Raw genomic sequence first — 22,116 nt, forward strand, 5'->3', positions numbered from 1 at the left:
TCCTTAGAAGCAAAGATGGTTTGAGACTATGTCTCACATACTTTGGACATGTTATCAGAAGAGATCAGCACCTGGAGAAGGACATCACGCTTTGGTAAAGTAGAGGGTCAACGAAAAAGTGGAAGACCCTCAATGAGATGGACTGACACAGTGGCTGAAACAACGGGCTGAAGCACAGCAACGACTGTGAAGATGGCGTAGGACTGGGCAGTGTTTCATTCTGTTGCACACAGGGTCGAGTCAGAATCGACTCGATGGCACCTGACAACAAACAATAACAATGAATATTCACCAAGGCGCACCCACTGCAGGAGAGGTTCTCATTAATAAGATGGAAAAAAATGATACACTCTGTGGATATCAGTCAACCTCTTTCCCTAGCCAGCTCAGCACTTGCTCAACAGGCTCATGGTGGCAAGGGCAGAGTCTATGCTTGGGCTCAAAAACATGCACTTCCCCTTACCAAGGCTGATTTTACTGCCACTACTGCTAGATGTCTAAAATTCCAACAACAGATAACAATGGAATCTCTTATCTGGTACCACTCTCTGGAAGACCAGCTCAACACCTGGTGTCATAGTGATTACACTGGAGACCTCTTCCATCGTTCCCCCCATTGCCACTGAATTGATAAGAGACTCACAGCAACCCTACAGGATAGAGCAGAACTGCCCCACAGCGTTTCCAAGGAAGTAGCTGGTGGATTCGAACTGCCGACCTTTTGGTTAGCAGCCTTAGCTGTTAACACTGTGCCACTAGGGCTCCTCTTCCATCATGGAAGGGGCATAAATTCATCTTCATTGGAAAAGACATATATTCTGGATATAGATTTGGCTTCCCTGCTCATAATGCTTCTGCTAGCACCACCATCTGTGGACACACACGGTGCCTTATTCACCATCACAGAATTCCATGTGTCTGATCAAGGAATTCATTTCTCAGCAAAGGATGTGCAGCAATAGGCTCTTGCCCATGGAATTAACTTGTCTTATCACACACCCCATCACTCAGAAAAGGCTGCCAACAGAAAGGCAGAATGGCTTACTGAAGACCCGTTTATGGTACCATTTGAGAAACAATATCCTAAAAGATCGGGGTCTGTTTTACAAAATGCAGTATATGCTTTGAATCATAGACCATTATATAGTGTTGTCTACCTCATAGCCAGAATACATGGGTCTGAGAATCAAGAAGTTGAAGTGGGAGTGGCTCTTCTCACTATTACATCTAATAACCTAGAACAATTTTGCTTCGTATCTTGGCAACCCTGAGCTCTGTTGATTTGGAATCTTAGTTCCCAAGAGCAGGGAAAATGCTTTCACCAGGGGACATAATAATGGCTTCACTGAATTGGAAGATGAGACTGGCCATATTGGGCTCCTTATGCCACTAAACCAACAGACAAAGACATTACTCTTTTAGCTGTAGTGACCAATCCTGATTATAAAGGGAAAACTGAGTTACTGCTACACAATGAGGCAAAGAAGATTATGTCTGGAACCCAGTGGATTTTCTGGGATGCCTCCGTCCTTCCATGACCAACAGGAAAACTTAATGGAAAACAACAGAAGTTCTGAGAAACAAGAGTTTCAATTCTCCTGGAATCCAGATTTCTGGGGTCCATAGAGTTGAGACCTACCCATGCCATTGCCCTGAGATCTTCTTTTGAACCTGGAGCCTTGAGAAAACTGGTTTCCTAAAGTCACCTTTCAGTTAAAAAAAAAAAAAAAAAAAAAAGCCTAGTGAGTAGCCTGGTAAAGTCATTCTGTCTTAGCCATGGGGCTCTGTCACGGATTGAATTGTGTCCCCCAAAAATGTGTGTCAACTTGGCTGGAGCATGATTCCCAGTATTGTACAACTGTCCACCATTTTGTCAACTGATGTAATTTTCATATGTGTTGTAAATTCTACCTCTATAATGTTAATGAGGTGGGATTAGCAGCAGTTATGTTAATGAGACAGGATTCAATCTACAAGACTAGATTGTGTCTTAAATCAATCTCTTTTGAGATATAAAAGAGAGAAGCCAGCAGAGAGACACAGGAACCTCTTACTACCAAGAAACAAAAGCCAGGAGAATAGGGCGACCTCTGGACCCGAGGTCCCTGAGCTGACAAGCTCCTAGACCGGGGAAGGTTGATGACAAGGGCCTTCCCGCGAGCTGACAGAGAAAGCCTTCCCCTGGAGGTGGCACCCTGAATTCGGACTTCTAGCCTCCTAGACTGTGAGAGAATAAATTTCTCTTTGTTAAAGCCATCCACTTGTGATATTTCTGTTATAGCAGCCCTAGATAAGACAGGCTCTTCTGAAGAATTTATATACAGTCAGTTTTGAGAAACAGAAACTCCAAGGTCAGACTAGAAGCTGTGTTTTACAGTAAAACGTTATTATATAAACATGTTGATAACATGAGGTGTAAGAGTCTTTGGAAGCTCTTTTAACCTTTGAAACATTTTGACTCTCTAGTTGAAATGTTACCCCAATTTGCAAATTGTATATCAAATAAACTTCAATCAATTTTTACTTTTGGCTTAGTCTGATTTTTGTTTTAACAGTTCTTTGCTCTACTTTCTAATACAGGAGTTGGGCCTTGTAGACATTTCTCTTTTGCCAGCTGAACGATAGTAAGCTTTGCCAACAGAGGGTGCTGAAGGGACACTACAAGGTGAGAGCAGGAGAAACGGACTTCCCTTCCTTGCAGCATGCTGTTTAAAGGGAGAGCCAGTGCACTGGCACACAAGGGGCCTGGTAGCATTCCCCGGCAGCCTTCCTGTGTCCTCCAGCAAGTTTCTCCACCATCACAGCAGTGGCCCTCATGACTCAGCTGTGATTTGCATCCTCTAACAAGATTTTCTGCCAAGACAGCAGCAGCCTTCACAGTTCAGCAGCCTTTGCCCTCTGGTGAATTTTCACCAGCACTGGCCTTCACCATTTAGCTGTGGTCTGCACCCTCAGGCAAGCTTTTCCTTTACCCAGTAACCATTCTCACTGTTCCACATAGGCAAGCTTCTTGGTCATTTACAGACTGAGTGTTCTGTGATAGCTGAATTTCCTCTAAGTTCCTTCTTTGTTCACGCTCTTTCAGCCCTAGGGCTAAAAAACCAAAAAAACCAAACCCCGGCAGTTCAGTCCACCCATAACAACCCTACAGAAGCTGCTTTCTATGGCTACTACTTCTATAGCCTTTTCAGTAGGTAACCACCTTTTAAACAAAAACAAAATAAACCCATTCCTGGCAGTTCGAATCCACCAGCTGCTCCTTGGAAACCTATGGGGCAGTTCTACTCTGTCGTATAGGGTCCTATGAGTCAGAATCGACTCAACGGCAATGGTCTTTTTATTTTTTAAAAAAAAAATCTTACGGAAGTAGACAGGCCTTTCTTCTGCGGCAGCGAGTGGATATGAACTGCCAACCTTTTGGTTAGTAGCTGAGCTCAAGCCATTTGCATCAACCAGGGACCTATTTAGCTTCCAGAATTGTGAAAAAATAAATTTCTGTTCTTTAAAGCTGCCTACTTGTGGTATTTGTGTTACAGCAGCATTAGCTAAGACAGGTGTTCTGGATAAAACCAGAATTCTTAAAGGGATTTATTTTCATTGTACTCATTAAAATACAGACTTTCAAATTATATGCTCATTTTAAGCCCCAAACACCAGTAGTGATGATGTAATACCATTATTTCCAAACTTAAGAAAAATCAGATATTTGAATCATTAGCACCTTGAGGCACTCTCAGAGTTAAAATTAAACATGGGTTATATAAAGTATTCATTTTTTTACTTTTCTCCAATTTTATGAAGATCACAGTCAATTAAGCAAAGCTTCCACTGTGAGAGTGATTTTTACTCTGACTCAAGACTTTTGAACAAGTGGAATATGAATACAGTAGAAACGAAATTCTAATGAATTAAGAGTTTTCGTTTATAAACCACATTAGAAAGACAATGGAAAATTGGAAATGCTTTCTTCTAAAAAATTAAATTAAATTAAAAATTAAAATAATAAAAGGGCTATAATCTCAACAACAATTATTTAAAAATTACCAAAGCTGACAAACAAGAGGTAGCACTATCTGCAGATGAAAGGGACGGATGAAATTCAGAACTAGACGACGTCTACCTTTTCATCATTACTCTGACTAACGTAAAGTGTCATCAGTAAAGGCCTTTTAGGTAGCTGAGAAAATCCGCACAAAAATACTTTTACAACTCAATGATAATACTGTTAATAAACTCTGATTTTTAAGACTTCTTTTCAAAAAAGATCAATTATTTCATATGCAATTTTTCATGACTAAATTTTATTTTTTTCAGAATTTACTTATTAATTAAAATAATAGTTACATTTACATTTTTATTAAATTATGGTGTTGGTGAAGAATACTGAATATACCATGGACTGCCAGAAGAGCAAACAAATCTGTCTTGGAAGAAGTACAGGCAGAATGCTCCTTAGAAGTGAGGATGGTGAGACTTCGTCTCACATACTTTGAACATGTTATCAGGAGGGACCAGTCCCTGGAGAAGGACATCATGCTTGGTGAAGTAGAGGGTCAGCTAAACAGAGGAAGACCCTCAACGAGATGGACTGACACAGTGGCTGCAACAATGGGTTCAAACATAGCAACCATTGCGAGGATGACACAGGACCAGGCAGTGTTTTGTTCTGTTGTACACAGGGTCACTATGACTTGGAACCAACTCGACAGCACCTAATAACATTTACATTTTTATACTTATATGTTTTACTTGATGCTTTATTAATTTTGTATTTAAATATGCTATTTAATTTTTCATTTACAATTTCTGAATACTTTAGGAAATACAGAGATTTAATTACATGCAATTTATTAAAAAAAAAAAAAATAACTCCAACTATCCGTATTGTTATTTTGTTCCAGTGTTACAATCATATCTCAGGGGAAGAACAGACTTAAAAAAATGTACCTGGGTGTAAAAAACAATACCAAGAAACAGGCTTGTCTATCCTTGCCTTCTAGATGAAGTGGGAAAAACCATAATAGAGAATTCACAAACACAGAGCAGCTGATGTAGACCTAGGATTTGAATTTATACTAATTACATGATCTAAGCAACTCCAATTTAAGAAATAATTTTTAATGAACCTGGATGGTAGCACCAAAGGTACCTGGCAAACACTCTTTGGAAGGACACACCCTTGACCAGACCTCACAGGATTTCCACATGTAAAGAAAGTCCAACCAAACATAAACTCACAATCCAAATTTTAAAGCACACAAGGAAATGAGCCACCAGGACAGAGTCAGCAGCAGAAAAAAAAAAGCAGAAAGAAAAACAGCATTATCAGATCCTCAAGGAGGTCAGATAATTAGATTTTATATTCTTTATCTTATAAATGGAGTTTAAAAAATTAAAGACATAAAAGAGGAAATTTAAAAGATAAGGAGTAAGATGTTATAAAAATATCAGACAAATTTGACCAAAAAAAAAAAAAGAAAAAAGAAACAAAAAGCAACAGAACTTCTAAAATGAGAAACAGGATTATCAAAATTAAATACCTAATGGATAGGTTAAATAAATAGCAGATGTGAATGGGCTGCTATAGAGAAACTTAAGAACTAGAATAAAGATCTGAAGAAATTATCCAGAATGCTGCACAAAGAAACAGAAAATGTGAACGAAACTAAGACACTGAGTAACAGAGTAGAATTAAAAAATAGCAAGTCTGTTAAAAATTCAGAATTGACTGTAACTAAAAGCTAAAACTAGGGGATACAAGTTTTTAATGAACTTTCCAATATCTTATTATATACAAAAAACCAAACCCTGTCCCATCGAGTCGATTCCAACTCATAGTGACCCTACAGGACAGAGTAGAACTGCCCCATAGAGTTTCCAAGGAGCTGCTGGTAGATTCGAACTGTCAACCTTTTGGTTAGCGGCCAGAGTTCTTAACCACTGCCACCAGGGCTTCATTTCACTACACAGAAAAGTAAAAAAGGCTGGAAAATATAAAATATTTATAGATACCAAGAATATAAACACTGAGCAATGTTGCATATTTATACTTCTTATTCTGGAACTGGAGACCTGGTAGCACAGTGGTTAAGAGACCAGGCTGCTAACCAAAAGGTCAACAGTTCAAATCCACCAGCAGCTCACTGGAAACCCTATGGGGCAAATTCTACTCTGTCCTATAGGGTCACTTGGAGTTGGAATCAACTCGATGGCAATGGGTTATTCTGTAATTGGTTACCATAAAATTTAGTCATTTGTTTGCCAGAAATTCTCCTATGACACTCTAATTACAATGACATCAAGCCTTGGAACCAAAATACTTATTTACTCATTTGTTGACAAAAATAGTATTTGCTTACTGAATTTCTGAAAGAAATAACTGTGTTTTATAATATTTAACCCACTGGGGCTTCAGTAATCTTGTTATAATTAACCAGTGTAAAATCATAGATATCCCTTTGAAGTTAGAAAAAATCTACCTGTTTTCCTCTTGTACTAATGATGACAAAGTTATAAAAATAAAGGTGATTATAGCAGAATACTTAAAAACTAAAATAAAAAATCATGATTTTCTCTACAACCTAATGCAAAGAGCTAGTCCTAGAAGGAGCCAGTAATACTGGCAGACAGTTTTTCGGAAGTGATGTAAGACATAAACCCACAGATTCAGGAAGCACAACAAATTCTAAACAGAATAAATAAAAATAAACCACATCCATACACAGTGCTATTAAACTATAGAACTATGCAACAAAGTAAAAGAGAATGATGGAAACCAGAGGAATAATCTCTGTCAACCAAGAATTCCAGAAGCAGTTAAACCAGCATTCAAGAATAACTAAAAAACCAAAACATGTTCAGACTAGTAGCACATATCAATGGCAGAGTGGGAATGACGGTCCACTTGAGTGGCAATACGTTGCCTGTAGAGAATTTAAAAAACAATAATAACAAAACTGAATGAAATTCAGAATTGTTGTAGTAATTCTAAAGAATGTCAGTATTCAAACATTCCTCCACCGCAGTGCAGACCACTTGCACCACCCTGACCTTGGTGTGCTGCTGGTTCAAAGAAAGGAAGCTGAGGGACTTTCCAACAGATCTTTATTAAGGAAACTCTGAAACCACGTTTTACGAGGAAAGAAAATGATAAAAGAAAAACAAGTCTGAAATGCAAGAAGGAAAAGTGAGCAAAGAAATGTATAAGCATACATAAACCTCAATAAACTATAGTAAACAATAATACTAATGTCCAGTGGGGAGAGGTAAAAAAAATAAATGAGAGAATGAAAATGCTGGACATCAATAACTGCAAAGAAGGGGAGGACACTGAATGAAGTTCACGTGTTGTAGAGATTGTGATTAACTCCAGATTTTTAATTAAGTATACATGTTAAATACTTAACAGTAACCCTTCAACAAAAGAACAGATTCTATAATTTCTATAATTTTTAAGGCAATAGAAGAAAAAAGAAATTAAACAAATGAATTACAAATTCATGCTATCTAACTTCAACTTGGTCGTTATCGTGGCTAGACAAACCTTTTCCTTCATCTGTTGCCTTTCTCACATGTGCTACAACCACTATTCCCAGCACTTTCAACCATAGCTCCTCTCTAATATCCCCACCCCCATCCTGTATGGTAACACCCCTTACCATTTTACTGTGGGGTATTTTCTTTTTCATTTTAATAGTATATCCTATTTAATCTAATACATCTCAAATAGTATCATTTCAACATGTAATCAACAGGTAAACAGTTATGAATGAGATATTTTATATACCTTTTTTTGTGGGGTTTTTTTTTCTTTTTTACTGTACTTTAGATGAAGGTTTACAGAACAAACTAGCTTCTCATTAAACAATTAGTACACATATTGTTTTGTGACATTGGTTGCCAACTCCATGACATGTCAACACTCTACCCTTCTCAACCTTGGGTTCCCTATTACCAGCTTTGCTGTCCCCTCCTTCTTCTCGTCCTTGCCCCTAGGCTGGTATGCCCATTTAGTCTCATTTTATGGGCCTCTCTAATCTTTGGCTGAAGGGTGAACCTCAGGAGTGACTTCATTACTGAGCTATAACGGTGTCCAGGGGCCATACTCTCAGAGTTTTCTCCAGTCTCTGTCAGGCCAGTAAGTCTGGTCTTTTTTTGTGAGTTTGAATTTTGTTTCACATTCTTCTCCAGCTCTGTCTGGGACCCTCGACTGTGATCTCTGTCAGAGTAGTCAGTGGTGGCAGCTGGGCACCATCTAGTTGTGCTGGACTCAGTCTGGTGGAGGCTGTGGTAGTTGTGGTCCATTAGTCCTCTGGACTAATCTTTCCCTTGTGTCTCTGGTTTTCTTCATTCTCCCCTGCTTCAGACAGGGTAAGACCGGTGGAGTATCTTAGATGTCTGCTCTCAAGCTTTTAAGAACCCAGATGCTACTCTTCAAAGTAGAATGCAGAACATTTTCTTTATAAACTATGTTATGCCAATTGAGGTAGATGTTCCCTGAGACCACAGTCCCCATAGCCCTCAACCCAGTAATTAGGTCCCTCAGGGAGTTTGGATGTATCTATGGAGCTTCCATGACCTTGCCTTGGACAAGTTGTGCTGGTTTCCCCAGTATTGTGTACCATCTCACTACTGCAGGTTATTTTCATCTGTTTACTGCAGCTGTCTGTATATCCTCATCTGCCCTGGGTTAACAGTAACAGCCTTCTTCCCACAACCTGCCTCCTACAAATGTGCTCAGTTCTGTTTTACCCTAAAAAATCCTCCCCTCAGCTCTGCTACTTCTTTTAAAGTTAATGCCTTCCTTCTTAGTTTCCAGTTATGAATTACATATAATCCATAGTTACAAAGGGAAGAAAACTTAGCTTCTGCTTACTTCTTGTATTGTTACATGTTTTCTTCCAGTATGAATTGAAAATTGACTCAGTTTTAGGCATGATTATGGGAAATCTCATGAAGCAAAAACTGTGTACAATTAATTTTCTTTACACAGCACGATGAGCAAGTGGACACAGAATAAATATTTCAAAACATTTAAAGTCTCTACTTTTTGTACCTATTACTGCTTTCTTTTATTTGTAAGGGTTGGAAAATTGCAACTACTTAACCTATGTTAAAATCTGAGAGTTTCTTACCTTTTTTCAGTTTCCGGACAGCCAACATACAATGACTGGGAGAGAGATCCCATATTCTTAAAGTTTTATCATCACTTACAGTAGCACAGATGGGCAGATAAGGATGTGTAGCCAAACCCCACACCTCTCCTTCCATGTGTCCCTATTAAAAAAGCATAGTTAAGACCAATTTAACCTAGTGATATGTGTAAATATACTACAAAAGCCTTACTCCGAATAAAACTAAAGACAATATGCAATAATATGTGATAATGGATAGAAAAAATATTCCAGATAAGTCTAACAAAACTTTTCAACTTATCTTTGAAATACATCATAAAAGCCTTTCAAATGGCTTTATCTTAACAATTACAATACAAACAAGTTCCTATTAAAATTAGCTAGTAATCCTAAAACATTCTCTGGGTAGGAAGAATATGCCCTGGAATGTTAATAATCGCTACACAGGAGGGACTTCTGGCATGACAGAGTGATAAGCTCCATGAACCCATTCACCAGTTAAACTGGTGATAATTATTAAAAACAGCAACAGCGGGGGAAAAAAAAAAAACTCCATTTAACGTCCCTGGAAATGGTCGTAAGGACATACAGCAGATAAAGAAATATCTACTCTTGAGCAGAAAAACTACTAAAATTTGGTGAGAATAGTCAGAGTCCGTGGTATCTGAACCAAGACCTGCTGCTTCTCTCCCCACTTCAACTCATGGAAATGGAAACTCTACTGCAGACTGGAGCAGCCAAGAACACAGGGCTCTTTCCCCAGTGATCAATCCAAGGGCTATTAGCATTCCCATTCTGCCCCCAGCTACCTGTTGCTGAGGCTAAGTTCTAAGTGAGTGTAGTCAAGAGGTAGGGGCTCCCTTCTTTAGCACAGCCCCTATTTGTAGGATGGAGGTTCTACTTTGGGCACTGTACCATTGAGAATACTGAGGCCCTGATCACCTTGATTCAGGAAATAAGGAACTTTACAAGAGCCCAAATTTGATTGGTTTAGTCTGTGGAACAATTTATGCCCCAGGGCTATGTTGAAAACAACAGCATTATCAGCCAGCAATTAATGGAGGGGTTTAACAGCTGGATATACCATGATTACTGAATACACCATGGACTGCCAGAAGAATGAACAAATGTGTCTTGAAAGAAGTACAGCCAGAACACTCCTCTGAAATGAGGATGGCAAGACTTCATCTCACATACTTTAGACATGCCATCAGGAGGGACCAGTCTCAGAGAAGGATATCATGCTTTGTAAAGTAGAAGGCTAGCAAAAGAGAGGAAGACCCTCAACGAGATGAACTGACACAGTAGCTGCAATGATGGGTTCAAGCACAGCAACGATTGTGAGGATGGCAAAGGCCTGGCAGTATTTGTTCTGTTGTACATAGGGTCGCTATGAGTCAGAACCAACTCGATAGCACCTAACAACAACAAAGACGACAGCTGGATGTTGGCAGAGAAAGAGAGAAAAAGAGCCCTGCCCATGCAGGGTGACCGTGGCATGCCCAAGGCTATGCCTTCCTGAGGAGCAACATCAGAGTCTTAACACTGTGGAGATGGGGAGAGACACCACTGACATAAACCAGTCAGTCACTAAACAGGTAATCAAGCAGATAAGAAGTCCCAGAGGAAGGAGGGCATAACAGTACCAGAATTGCTGTAATATACTTTCAAGATGTCCAGTTTTCAACAACAAATTATGAGACATGCAAAGAAATAGAAAAAGTATGACCCATACAGAGGAATAAAAGCGGGCAACAGAAACTACCTGTGAGAGCAATCAGATTTCAAATTTAACAGACTACAAACTAGCCATTGTAAATATATTCAAAGAAGTTAAGGAAACCAGGCTTAAAGAAATAAAAGAAGGATTACTTAAAATAAGTAAAGAATGGCAATGTCTTACCAAGCAGATAATATCAATAAAAAGACAGAAAATAAATAAAAATTTTGTAATTAAAAAATTCAATAGATGAAATGAAAAATTCACTAGAGTTTTGGTCTTAGTAGATTTGAAGTGGCAGAAAAAATAATCAGACAACTTGTATACAGATCAAGAGACACTGTGTATTCCAAAGAACAGAGAGAAAAAAGAATGAAGAAAATAAACAAAGCCTCAGCAAAAATTGGACATCATTAAGCACAGGAACATATGTGTATTGGGACTGTAGAAGAAGAGAACAGAGAGAAAGCAGCAGAAAAAAAATGTGAAAAAATAATGCCAGAAAACTTCCTAATTTTGACGAAAAACATTAATCTACTCATTTAAGAAACTCAACACGAAAAAAAAAATCCACACACGACACATCATAGTAAAAATGCTGACAATCAAAGAAAAGGAGAAAGTCTTGAAAGCAGCAAGAGAAAAGTGACTCGTCATTTATAAGGGAATGTCAGTAAAATTAACAGTTGACTTAAATCCTCAGAAACAATGAAGGCTAGATAATGTATTCAAAGAAAAAAAGTGTCAACTAAGAATCCTACATTCAGCAATGCTATCTTCCAAAAATGAAGCAGAAATCAAGACATGCCAAAGTTAAAGAAAAAATAAAAACAAAAAAACAGAGGATTTGCTGCTAGCAGACCCACTTTATAATAAATACTAAAGAAAGTTCTTCGGGCTTCTTAATTAGCTCTAATAATTTTTAATTCATTTTCTTCAATCTTCTAGGTATAAGATCATATTATCTGCAAATATTGCCAGTGTGTCCATTTATTTCTAATTCTTACATCTTTTATTATTTTGTTCTGTTTTGCCGGATTGGCTAAGACCTCACATACAATGTTGGACAATAATGAAGAGAGTTATGAATCCTTGTCTTGTTCCTGATATAAAGGAGACAATAAAACATTTGAAATCTTTATAAAATATATCAGAAATAACAGCATATCATTATGACTTCTAAATCTTTTCTCAGAACTATGAAATTGTTTATGTTTTTGAAAAGTTCTATCTATGGATCCATCTGTCAAAAGTGTACTGTGTTAACATCCACCAATATTTTCCAAGAGATCAAAAACACGTTAAATGCCATGACTCCATGTTCTTTTTACTTCAAAGGCATATTATGTAACTGATATTAACAGTAAGAAACCTAAGTTTGACAGTTTAATATATAATGTTCTGTCACTGGGTTACAAATTCTCCTTGCTATGCTAAGATATTATATTAACATTAAAGCATGTGCACTATTCTCATCTATGTGTGCTCTTTGGTGTCTTAACAAGAGTGAAGTAGGAGTTGGAGAAGAAATAATTCTGTACTGAGAAAGAAAATAATTCTTTTTCAGGGAAAAGGTAAGTCAAAGTTTGGTCTTACTACAGAGTTGTATAAGGACAATTTTTCATCAGGATAAATCATACCTCATTTACTGGACTGACTTATTTATAACTGTATAATTATACTGTACTGACTCATTTATAGTATTGACTTATTTCCCTCCCTACTTTTCAGAAACACATAATAAAGATAGAGATGTATTTCTAAAATACAGCATTCCTAATGGAAATGTTAAGGATCACGTGGCCAGCAGCTAATCCTTCTGTTTAATTTTAAATTTCTAATACTTTTATATTTTTGTTTTATTATAACATCTTTTCACTGATAAATGTTTTCGCTATCACATTTTTATGCAAAGAATACACACCTTCTATATTTGTTTGCCAACCGCGCCCTCCCCTCCCCCAAGGTATTTCCATAAGCGCTGCTATGCCCATTTTTTTCACGTTGCTGTAAAAAAATTAGCATAGTTCACTTACAAAAATACCTTGTGGGAAGGAAGGCGTGGCTGGCAAACAAACATAGAATGTGCATGTTATCTGCATAAAAAATATAGTAATTATCATGGGTTGAATTGGGTCTCCCAAAAACATATGTTAAAGTCCTAACTCCCGGTATCTGTGAATGACTTTCTTTGCAAATAGGATCTTTGCAGATGCAATTAGCTAACATGAGGTCATACTGGAGGAGGACAGGGCCTAATTTAATGTGACTGGTGTCCTCATAAAAAGAGAAGGGACACAGACAGAAAGACACAAAGGGAAGATGGCCATGTGAAGACTGAGGCAGAAAGTGGAATCATGGTACCACAAACCAAGGAACATCTGGGACTAGCAGAAGCAGGAAGAGATAAGGAAGGATCTTCCCCTAGAGCCTTTGAAGAGAGCACTGCCCTGCTATCACCCTTAATTTGGACTTTTGGCTTCCAGAACTGTGAGAGAATACATTTCTGTTGTTTTAAGCCACCCACTTCCTGGTAATTTGTTACGGAAGCCCTAGGAAACTAACACACTAATAAAAATTTAGCAGACATTCAGATATTCGTTTTTTGTTTTTCTAAGGTAGAAACTTGAGGGAAAAAAGTGTTACAGAGAAATAACAGCCTTAGGCTCAACAAATATACTTCAAAGTAAATTAAATCTGAAATAGAATGAGTCAAGTGAATTACAACTGGTTTTTCCTTCCACTGGTCTCTTATTTTGTGATGAGAAATTAAAGTATCGGTAATTAATCCACAAGACAACATGCATATTTATCTACTGATATTCACACATTTAACTTATAATTAACTTAAAATTATTCTGTATATATTAACATCAACAACTATCTCCTTAATTAATTGAACACTGTTTTTCAGCACTGTCAACTTTTAGCTCTTATGTATTGAAAGAATCAATTTTATGCAAATAAAAATAGCATATTAACATTTAAGATTACCTGGACCAGTAGAGTTATTGGGCCACTTTTATCAACTTCTAGTATTTCACCGTTCTTTGTGCCAACTAAAATATGACCATGTCCTAATGATATGGCACGTATCGATGGGTTATCTTCCAACAGAAGACCTGAAATGTTAAATGGAGATGTTCTTTTGGTATAAAGCTACTATAAAACAAAGATGTAAAATATTGCCGATGATGCTATTTTGACAATGAAAATCACATTACAAGGTTGCCTTTGCCTATATTGTAAGTATTCTAATAAATGTACTGCATTTTCCCCAACCATTCAATTTAGTAGTCTCAAGAGAAGTACCACCTATATACTAGTTTTATGATTCTATACTATCCCAGATCCTTTCCTACCATTCTGACAACTGTTTCTTTACCTCTTTTATTAGCCCCTCCTCATCTACCTCCTGCCCTGATTAGAGCACTTAAAATATTCTGATTAGTAATTTTAATTCAATTCAAATTAAGATATATCCACTTATGTCTATCAAGTGCTAGGGGGGCCTGAGTGATACAGTGGTAAACACGGTAGACCCAGCTCCCACCCTCAGAGAGCACACAGTGAGGAAAACAGACCCTGTATGAGGAGCACACTGAAAAATTTAGCCTATAGCAATGGAATTTAACATAGTTTTGGGTGGCTCATCCTAGGGGAAATAGTGTTTGAGATCTGAAAAACGAGTATACGGACAGGTAACCAGAAGGGGCAAGAGTGAGGAGGAAGCGGAAATTATAGGCTGAAGTAACAGCATATGCGAATGCCTGGAGGTCAGAGAGTGTGGGAAGAAATGCACTGGAAGAATGGGCAAAGGGGAGAAGGGCCTAGAAGGCTGGAGAGGCCAAGTCATTGTGTGGAACAAATGCCAAGTTTGCAAACAAGTTCCTGACTGGTGGTAAACGTGATGTTCATGTAATAATTTCCTATGGAAAATTAAAAATGTTAAAAATTAGCAATAATATCCTATACTTGGTTGATGTTTTACCATGTGTATCACAGAAAATAGATTTTGCAAGGACTGCAATGTTTCTGGTATCGAGTTAAGTAGCTTCTCCCTTTTAACTCCGGTGCCCTTCTAGTAAACAAGGAAAAATATATTCCAAGTGTTCCACCTCAGTGATCAGGCATGTTAATAAGCAATTAATCTCTTTTACTATAAAATAAACTAAATCTTAAATCACCTTTAGAGCCTGGGGCCAAAGCAGCTCTTTTTATAGCATAAGTCTTGAGACATCTTTCAAAGGAATCATCCCAAAGAGCTACAATACCATCTTTCCCTCCAGTTACAAATCCCTATGAAAGTAAAAAGTTCAAGTTAATAGAAAGCTAAATATTAAAAAAAAAAATCCTTCTTTATACTGAGAAAATTCTAGATGAAAGAATATTTATAGCTGGAAGCTACAGCTTGCAAAGAGCAGGAATTAGCATAACAATCCTTTTTTTTTTTTTCCCTAAACACCAACATGGAATCTGGAAAATATTTACAGGGACATTAAATATTCTACTTTTAGGACAAGACAAAACAGTTTCAAATTTGGAAGCATAAGGGAATTTTACCACTTTTGGCAAGTAAAGTATATTTTCTTGCAGCCTTCATAACCTCATCCTTTGAAAAAAGGGGATAAGAATAGTACCTACACCTCATAGGCTACGGTGATTATACATAAAGCACTTAGCACAACGTCTGACACGAAGTAAGCGCTTAATAACTATTAAACTTTTTCTTTAAACAGTCGACCTATTTTCACTCTGTTTTCAGGAGTTTGAAAAGAAAGACAAAACAAAGTCAAAAAATTATATCTACTACTCTCCTAACAAGACTCCACAGATTATTACTGAGTGGCCCAGCCAGGTAGAATGGAAACATTCCAGTAATTTCTGAACACGCTCTATCCTCCATGACCACATTATTTTTAACTAAAAATACCTTTAGGTTACTTACTTTTTCCAATGCATGCATACTGAACACTGGCCCATCATGTGCTTTAACTGTTTTTACAAGAAAGACATCTCTCCAGATGCACACATCTCCTGTGGAAGTTCCAGAGAAAGCCATCTCTTGGGTCCATCCATACACGGCACACATCATTGTGTCATTTCTCCCCAGTGTGCCTATGGAGCCTTTTCTTCCAATCAATCCTCCGCCTAATTCATAAAAAATATTATGAAAGTACCACTTTCCAAATGTATAAAATTATAAGCAGTAAAATTTCTTCTCTACTTCTTTTTAAAAGAAAAAATAAATAAAAAGACATGTAACAATAAGGACAGTTAAAAAGAAGAATACTGTCTCTCAATCAGTGATTTGGACGACACCTTGCCTGGCTGAGGCGACCATACCCATAGCTATGTTTAGGCCATAGCTTTCTAGATAAACAAAAACATGGACTAAGTCAGTTTTAACTAGTTCTTAACACTTCTGACAATGCTCTTCAAAATTTTTATTATGACATTTAAGAATACTAAAAGGTATAAATAAAACTATATGATGAACGCCTGTATATCTGCTATCAGCCTAAAAATAATTACCATAACAACAGAAACATCATGCTAATCCCATCTCCCATTTTCACTCCCTACTATCCAGAATGTGATACTGATTATGTTCATACATTCGTTTATACTTTTACTACATATTTATGAATTCTCAAGCAATATGTCACATTATTTTTCATGTTTCAAAATTTTCTATAAATACCATGCTATCTATATTCTTCTGCAACTTGCTTTATTCACCAACAATTTGCTATGGGAATTTATACATATTGATTTGTACCTCTAAAAAGCTCATTTTTAATATAATATAGTTACATCATTTCACTAGATGAACATACTACACGTTATCCATTTTCCTATAAATGGGACTTCAGTTGCTTCCAAGTTTCTACTGTTGAAAACAATGCTGTTTTAAATATTCTTTAAGGGCCTCTTCTTTACAAATACAAGAGTATCTCTAGGAATGTCACAGGGTATGTGCAAAAGGAATAGCATATAGATAAGAAGGGTATCAATTCTTGCCAAATTGTTCTCCAAAGATGGTATACCAACTTTAATTCCCATTAACAGTGAAGAATTCTTGTTGTTTTCTACCTTCAGGACAGTTGGTATTGTCAGGCTGGGAAATGTAAAATACCAACTGCCTTTTATTGTGGTTTTAATTTTAACTTACTTATTAATAACCTTGATCATTTTTTCATATTTTTATTGACCATTCACTACCTAATGGTATCTTTTTCCCACTTTTCCAATTCATTAATTCATGTACAAGGGCCCCCATGCAGGAGTGTGACTGTAATCTTCAAGCAGCAATAGGGAGGTCAGTATGCAATAGAAAAATGTAAGGGAGAAAGTACTGGGAGATAGGGTCAGAGAGGGCAAAGGCAGCACTGGAGCCATTATAAGGATTTAACTTTTACTCTAAATGAGATGGGAAACACTTGAGTAGCAGAAGAACAAGATCTGGCATACAATTCATTAACAGGTTCATTCTGACTTCTGGGTTGAGAACAGATTGAAGAGGGAGCAAGGAGGAAGAGTTAGGAGGCTAGTTGAATTATCTGGGCAAATGATAATGGTGGGACCCTGGTCTGCAAGGTGAGCAGGAAGATGCTGAAAAGTGGTCTGATTCTAAATATAATCTGAAAATTGTTTTTTCTTAATACAGCAACCAGAGTTGTTAGTGACACTACAAGAGTTGTTTAGATGGAGTGGTGAGGGAAAAAACCTGATCAGACTTCTGCCAAGAAAAAGAAGAAGATAAACTACAAATAAAAAGTGTAAACAACTCTTTGGAGATGTTTTAGTATACGGCGAAGGAGAAAAATGGATTAGCAACTGGAGGGTAGAGTTGAAACAGAGTTTTTGTTTCGTTTATTTAAGGTAGACAAATAACGTCACACGGGTATGCTGAAGGAAAAGAGTCAGTAGAGAGGGAAAAACGATGCGGGAAGGGAAGAAGAGTTGGAGTGATGCCCTTGAGTAAGTGAGAGGAAAAGGAATCTAGAGCACAAGCGGAGGGGATGGCCTTCACTAGAGCATGGATACACATGGCAGCAAATTACCGTTCGCAGACCAAATCATGCCACCACTTGTTTTTGTATGAAGGTTAGCACTGTGAGCTGAAGAGACCAAGGTCATTTCCCCTCTGCTCCCAGAGCATGCCTCCCCAGCTGGTGGCTGCACTTTGCAGCTGGCCAGGGCCCACGATGGTCACCACCTACAACTTGGGGACTCCACTATGGCAACTGCCAGGCACTAAGCAGTAGAATCTCCAGTTGGGCTCTTCAGAAGGAAAGAAGACACGCTGCCATCTATATGTCACTGAGGCAGATCATGAAACAGACCGTGGTGCCCTCCACTCCAATTCGTCAACCTCCTTCCCCTCTTGGAGAGAATGTCTAATGGCAATTGGATGCAAAGCAGGTAAGGCAGGGCAGGAATTTCTCTCTTGTTCTGTAGTACCTATAATATATCCTTGGTTTGGGCCCTTGGCCTGGAAAGCCTATAATGTTTACTATCTGGTCGCTTAGACAACTGATAGTTGGGTTTTCTGACACACACAGCATAACATTTTGCTATTATATGAGGTCATGTCACTGTTGCACTCCAAAACCTTCAGTGTTTCCCTCACCACCACCACTTCTGTGGAATAACATTGAAATTCTTTAGGCGAGAGGACTAATAATTCATGATTACTAAGTGCCAGGGCCTATGCTCTGAGAACTTATAAGCATTACCTCATTTAATCTCTACCACAATGCTATGTGCTAAATATTACCACCATTTTACGAAGGAGGAAACAGAGTCAGACCAAGTAGCTTGCCCAAACTCACAAAGTAATGCCTTCTTAGTCTTGCATTTCAGACCTATTAAGTAGTTAAATTTCACCTACTGTATTTTCATGCACCTTTTGTGTTTGTTTGCCAGCAGAGCCCTCCCCCTCTTAAGCATGCTATGCTGAGTTTTTTTTTTCTTTCTTTTTTTTACGGCAACATGTGGAAGAGGCTTGGCATGGCAGTGCTTATGAGGGTGCCTTGCCGGCGGGGGCGGTGTGGGGGGAGGAAACGACAGGGGGGAGCGGCTGGCAAACAAACGCAGAAGGCATCTGTATTTGCATAAAAATACAGTAAATATATTCACCTGAAATCAACTTCATATAAGTTCAAGCATCTCCTCAAATAGAGTTTGTGCCAGATTCATATACAGGCAGTCCCTGGGTTACAAATGTCTGACTTACGGACAACTCGTACTTGCACTTTAATGTTATGTAACTCTGGCCTCACTTTGAAACGACTAAACCAACCCCTAACTCGTAAGAAATTCTTCATTACAATAACCTTCAGTTGCTGCACGCGCAGCTTTTAAATCACTGAAAAGGCTCTGAGCCTCTTCTTGCACTAAAGTAAGGCTAAATGAGAACCGTATGCACCCGTTCCAGCTCACCTACACATTTGACTTAACGACACAGTTAGGAACGGATCTCATTTGTATCCCCGGGACTGCCAGGATTGTATTCAGCATATACTTTTAAAAACAGTCTGAGAATATAGGGATTCTTAAAAACTGAGGAAGGAGAAAGATTTCTCCAAGCCTTCAATGCTTCTATGCTTAGGTTCCCTCTCCCCAGAAGAGGAGTGGGAGGGAAGAAAGGAAATATTCAGTGTCCTCCCCCAGCTCACTTTCTCACTCTCCCTATCCCAAAGAAGGTGAGTGACTAGTCAGATGAGTCAAAGCCTGACAATCACAGGGCCATGCCTACTTTAGAGTGCAGTGTTACTATGCTTCAAGACCAAAAACCAAATCAGGTGCTCCTGCAAGTTCTTGGGCCCCATCCTGACCTACTGTATTGGAAACTCTGGAGATGGGGCTTTTACCAAGCTTTCCAGGTGATTCTGCTGCATGCTCAAGTTTGAGAACCATTGTTCTGGAGTAAGGCCTGGGTATCCCCATAGTTCTATTTGTTTCTCCCATGATTGGGTGGATGAGGCAGGCCTGTGGTCCTAATCCACATAACTGTTTGGGTGAACAGACTTGGGGTTTCTCTCCCCTACCACTGACATACCTGATCATGGAATTCTCAAAGCCTAGATCTGGGATAAGGAGCCCTGGTGACACAATGATTAAGCACTCAGCTGCTAACTGAAAGGTCTGCGGTTAGACCCTACCTGTGGCTCCACAGGAGAAAAGGCCTGGCGACCTGCTCCCATAAAGATTACAGCCTAGGAAACCCTATGGGGACAGTTCTACTCTGTCCTATAGGGTCACTATGAGTCAAAATCGACTCGAGGGCACACAGCCAACAACAGATCTAGGATGGAAAGCAGCTCCGTTTTAGCTGCACACCTACGTCACCTTCTCCAATTTAGTTTACCTAAAGCCATACATTTGGAGGGCTAGACAGTACTTAGATTAATAACCTAAACCAAAACCAACTCCGCTGTCACTGAGTTGGTTCCAAAAGCGAGTAAGGTTGAAATGTGTACCAAAGCTATAACATTTATCTTTATATGATTTAATTGCAGTCTACCATATGTCTAATTAAACTTAAGCAAAAAAAGTTATTCATTGCGAACTTTTCATTTTAAGGCCATTTACTTTTAAATCTCTTATTTCAAATAAAGTTATGGGTTTTTTCAAGGCAAAAATATAAGTATTACTTGCTGGGTATTTATAATTCTGAAAAACCAAACCCATTGCCACTGAGTCAATTCCAACTCATAGCGACCCTACAGGACAGAAAACTGCCCCATAGGGTTTCCAAGGAGTGGCTGGTGGATTTGAACTGCCAAACTTTTGGTTAGCAGCCAATCTCTTAACCACTACAGCACCCAAATGAAAAAAACTTGTTTAAAAGTATGAAAATGAAATTACAAACGTGAAATTACTTCTTTTCACTCTCTATGCACATAAACTAGGATATTATGATATATGATAAAGTATTACATCTCAAGTCGGAAAATCAATTCACGTACTATGTAGTTCACAACCTGAAACTTATTTAAACTTGAGAAATGTCTTCACTCAGCCTATTCCTTTCTAATATTTGTTTGACTTCCTCCTATACTTATACATTTTGTCAGAAAGGATTAAATTTACTCAGATTTTGATATCATATTGCTAAAATTCGTAAGTATATTACTCTATTTGGAAAAGAGACATTTTTTACTTTAAAATGTGACCTTGTGTAAGATAGTTAATTTCCAGTTACAAATAAGTAAAATAATATCACAGTCTACTTCTACATCATTTTATAGCATATAAAGAATTTTTACAAACTTTTTATTTTTCAGTTTGCACTACAAAACATGTCTTTAACAGAAGGAACAAGTCTGGACAACATATGATTAATCTCATATGGTAAATTCTTTTGCAAATATGAATACTACATAAATGCAGATGATAAATGAGGATAAAATAAATCTTACGTTTAAGATGCACCAAGATTATAGTGAATCACTTTTTAAAAAAAAACTTTTTATTTTTGGGTAATTTTAAATTTTCAGAAAAGATTCAAGGATACTGCAGGGTTCCTTCCTGAATACTTCTTATCCAGTTTTCCCTAATGTTAACATCTTATATTAGCATGAAATATTTGCCAAAACTAACATACACTGATACATTACAAGCATCTGAACTCCAGACTTCATCCAGATTTCACCAGTTTTTCACTAATGTTCTTTTTCTGTTTCAGGACCCAATTCAGGATACCGTATTGCATTTAGGTAAATCACTCTTAAAAGTAAAAATTTATTAAATATCAAAGAAGTAAAAAGAAGCACTTCCTTACCTGCTCTGCGCCAAAATCGCATGTGTTTAATTCCAGCTGTAATTAATTTATCAGGCACATAGGGGTTTATCTTTACAACGAAAATCTTATCTTTACTTCCTCTGAAATAAATACAAAGATGTTTTCATAGGTATGTATCTGAAGATACATCTCTCTTGTAATAATCATTTGTCTTATCTATATCCTATCTTGATTACTCCATTACTGAGCATTAGTTTACCACTTGTTTCTCAGGTCTGGGCTATGTAATCATGCATTTGTGTATTTGCTCTTCTGTCATTATTTTAGTATGTTAACTCTGCTCAATAGAATCTCAAAAGATTAGAACAGCACAAATTAAACTTCTTTTGGATAGCACCAGTAGCACCTACTATACTACTGTGTATAGAGAATGTTATTTGTGGTATGAATGAGTTTAAGTTTTTTAATACTTATAGTTTATAATCCATTGCCGTCATGATGATTCTGAC

The 22,116-nt window shown here is 37.7% G+C and overlaps 1 protein-coding gene across 3 annotated transcripts in view; it reads right to left on the bottom strand.

Annotated features, from left to right (window-relative positions):
- The window catches only part of EML5 (EMAP like 5), a 144,108-nt gene that overhangs the window by 50,827 nt on the left and 71,165 nt on the right, over positions 1-22,116 (bottom strand). For all 3 annotated transcript variants that reach the window (XM_004376655.2, XM_023731680.1, XM_023731681.1), the window contains exons 17-21: positions 21,647-21,747; positions 15,803-16,005; positions 15,042-15,153; positions 13,849-13,976; positions 9,135-9,276 (exon numbers count right to left, since the gene is read on the bottom strand). In XM_004376655.2, coding sequence (XP_004376712.1) covers positions 9,135-9,276; positions 13,849-13,976; positions 15,042-15,153; positions 15,803-16,005; positions 21,647-21,747 — 686 coding nt within the window. The remainder of the gene's footprint in view (positions 1-9,134; positions 9,277-13,848; positions 13,977-15,041; positions 15,154-15,802; positions 16,006-21,646; positions 21,748-22,116) is intronic.

This window comes from Trichechus manatus, unplaced genomic scaffold, assembly GCF_000243295.1.
Source record: "Trichechus manatus latirostris isolate Lorelei unplaced genomic scaffold, TriManLat1.0 scaffold00045, whole genome shotgun sequence".
NCBI classification, from domain to species: domain Eukaryota; kingdom Metazoa; phylum Chordata; class Mammalia; order Sirenia; family Trichechidae; genus Trichechus; species Trichechus manatus.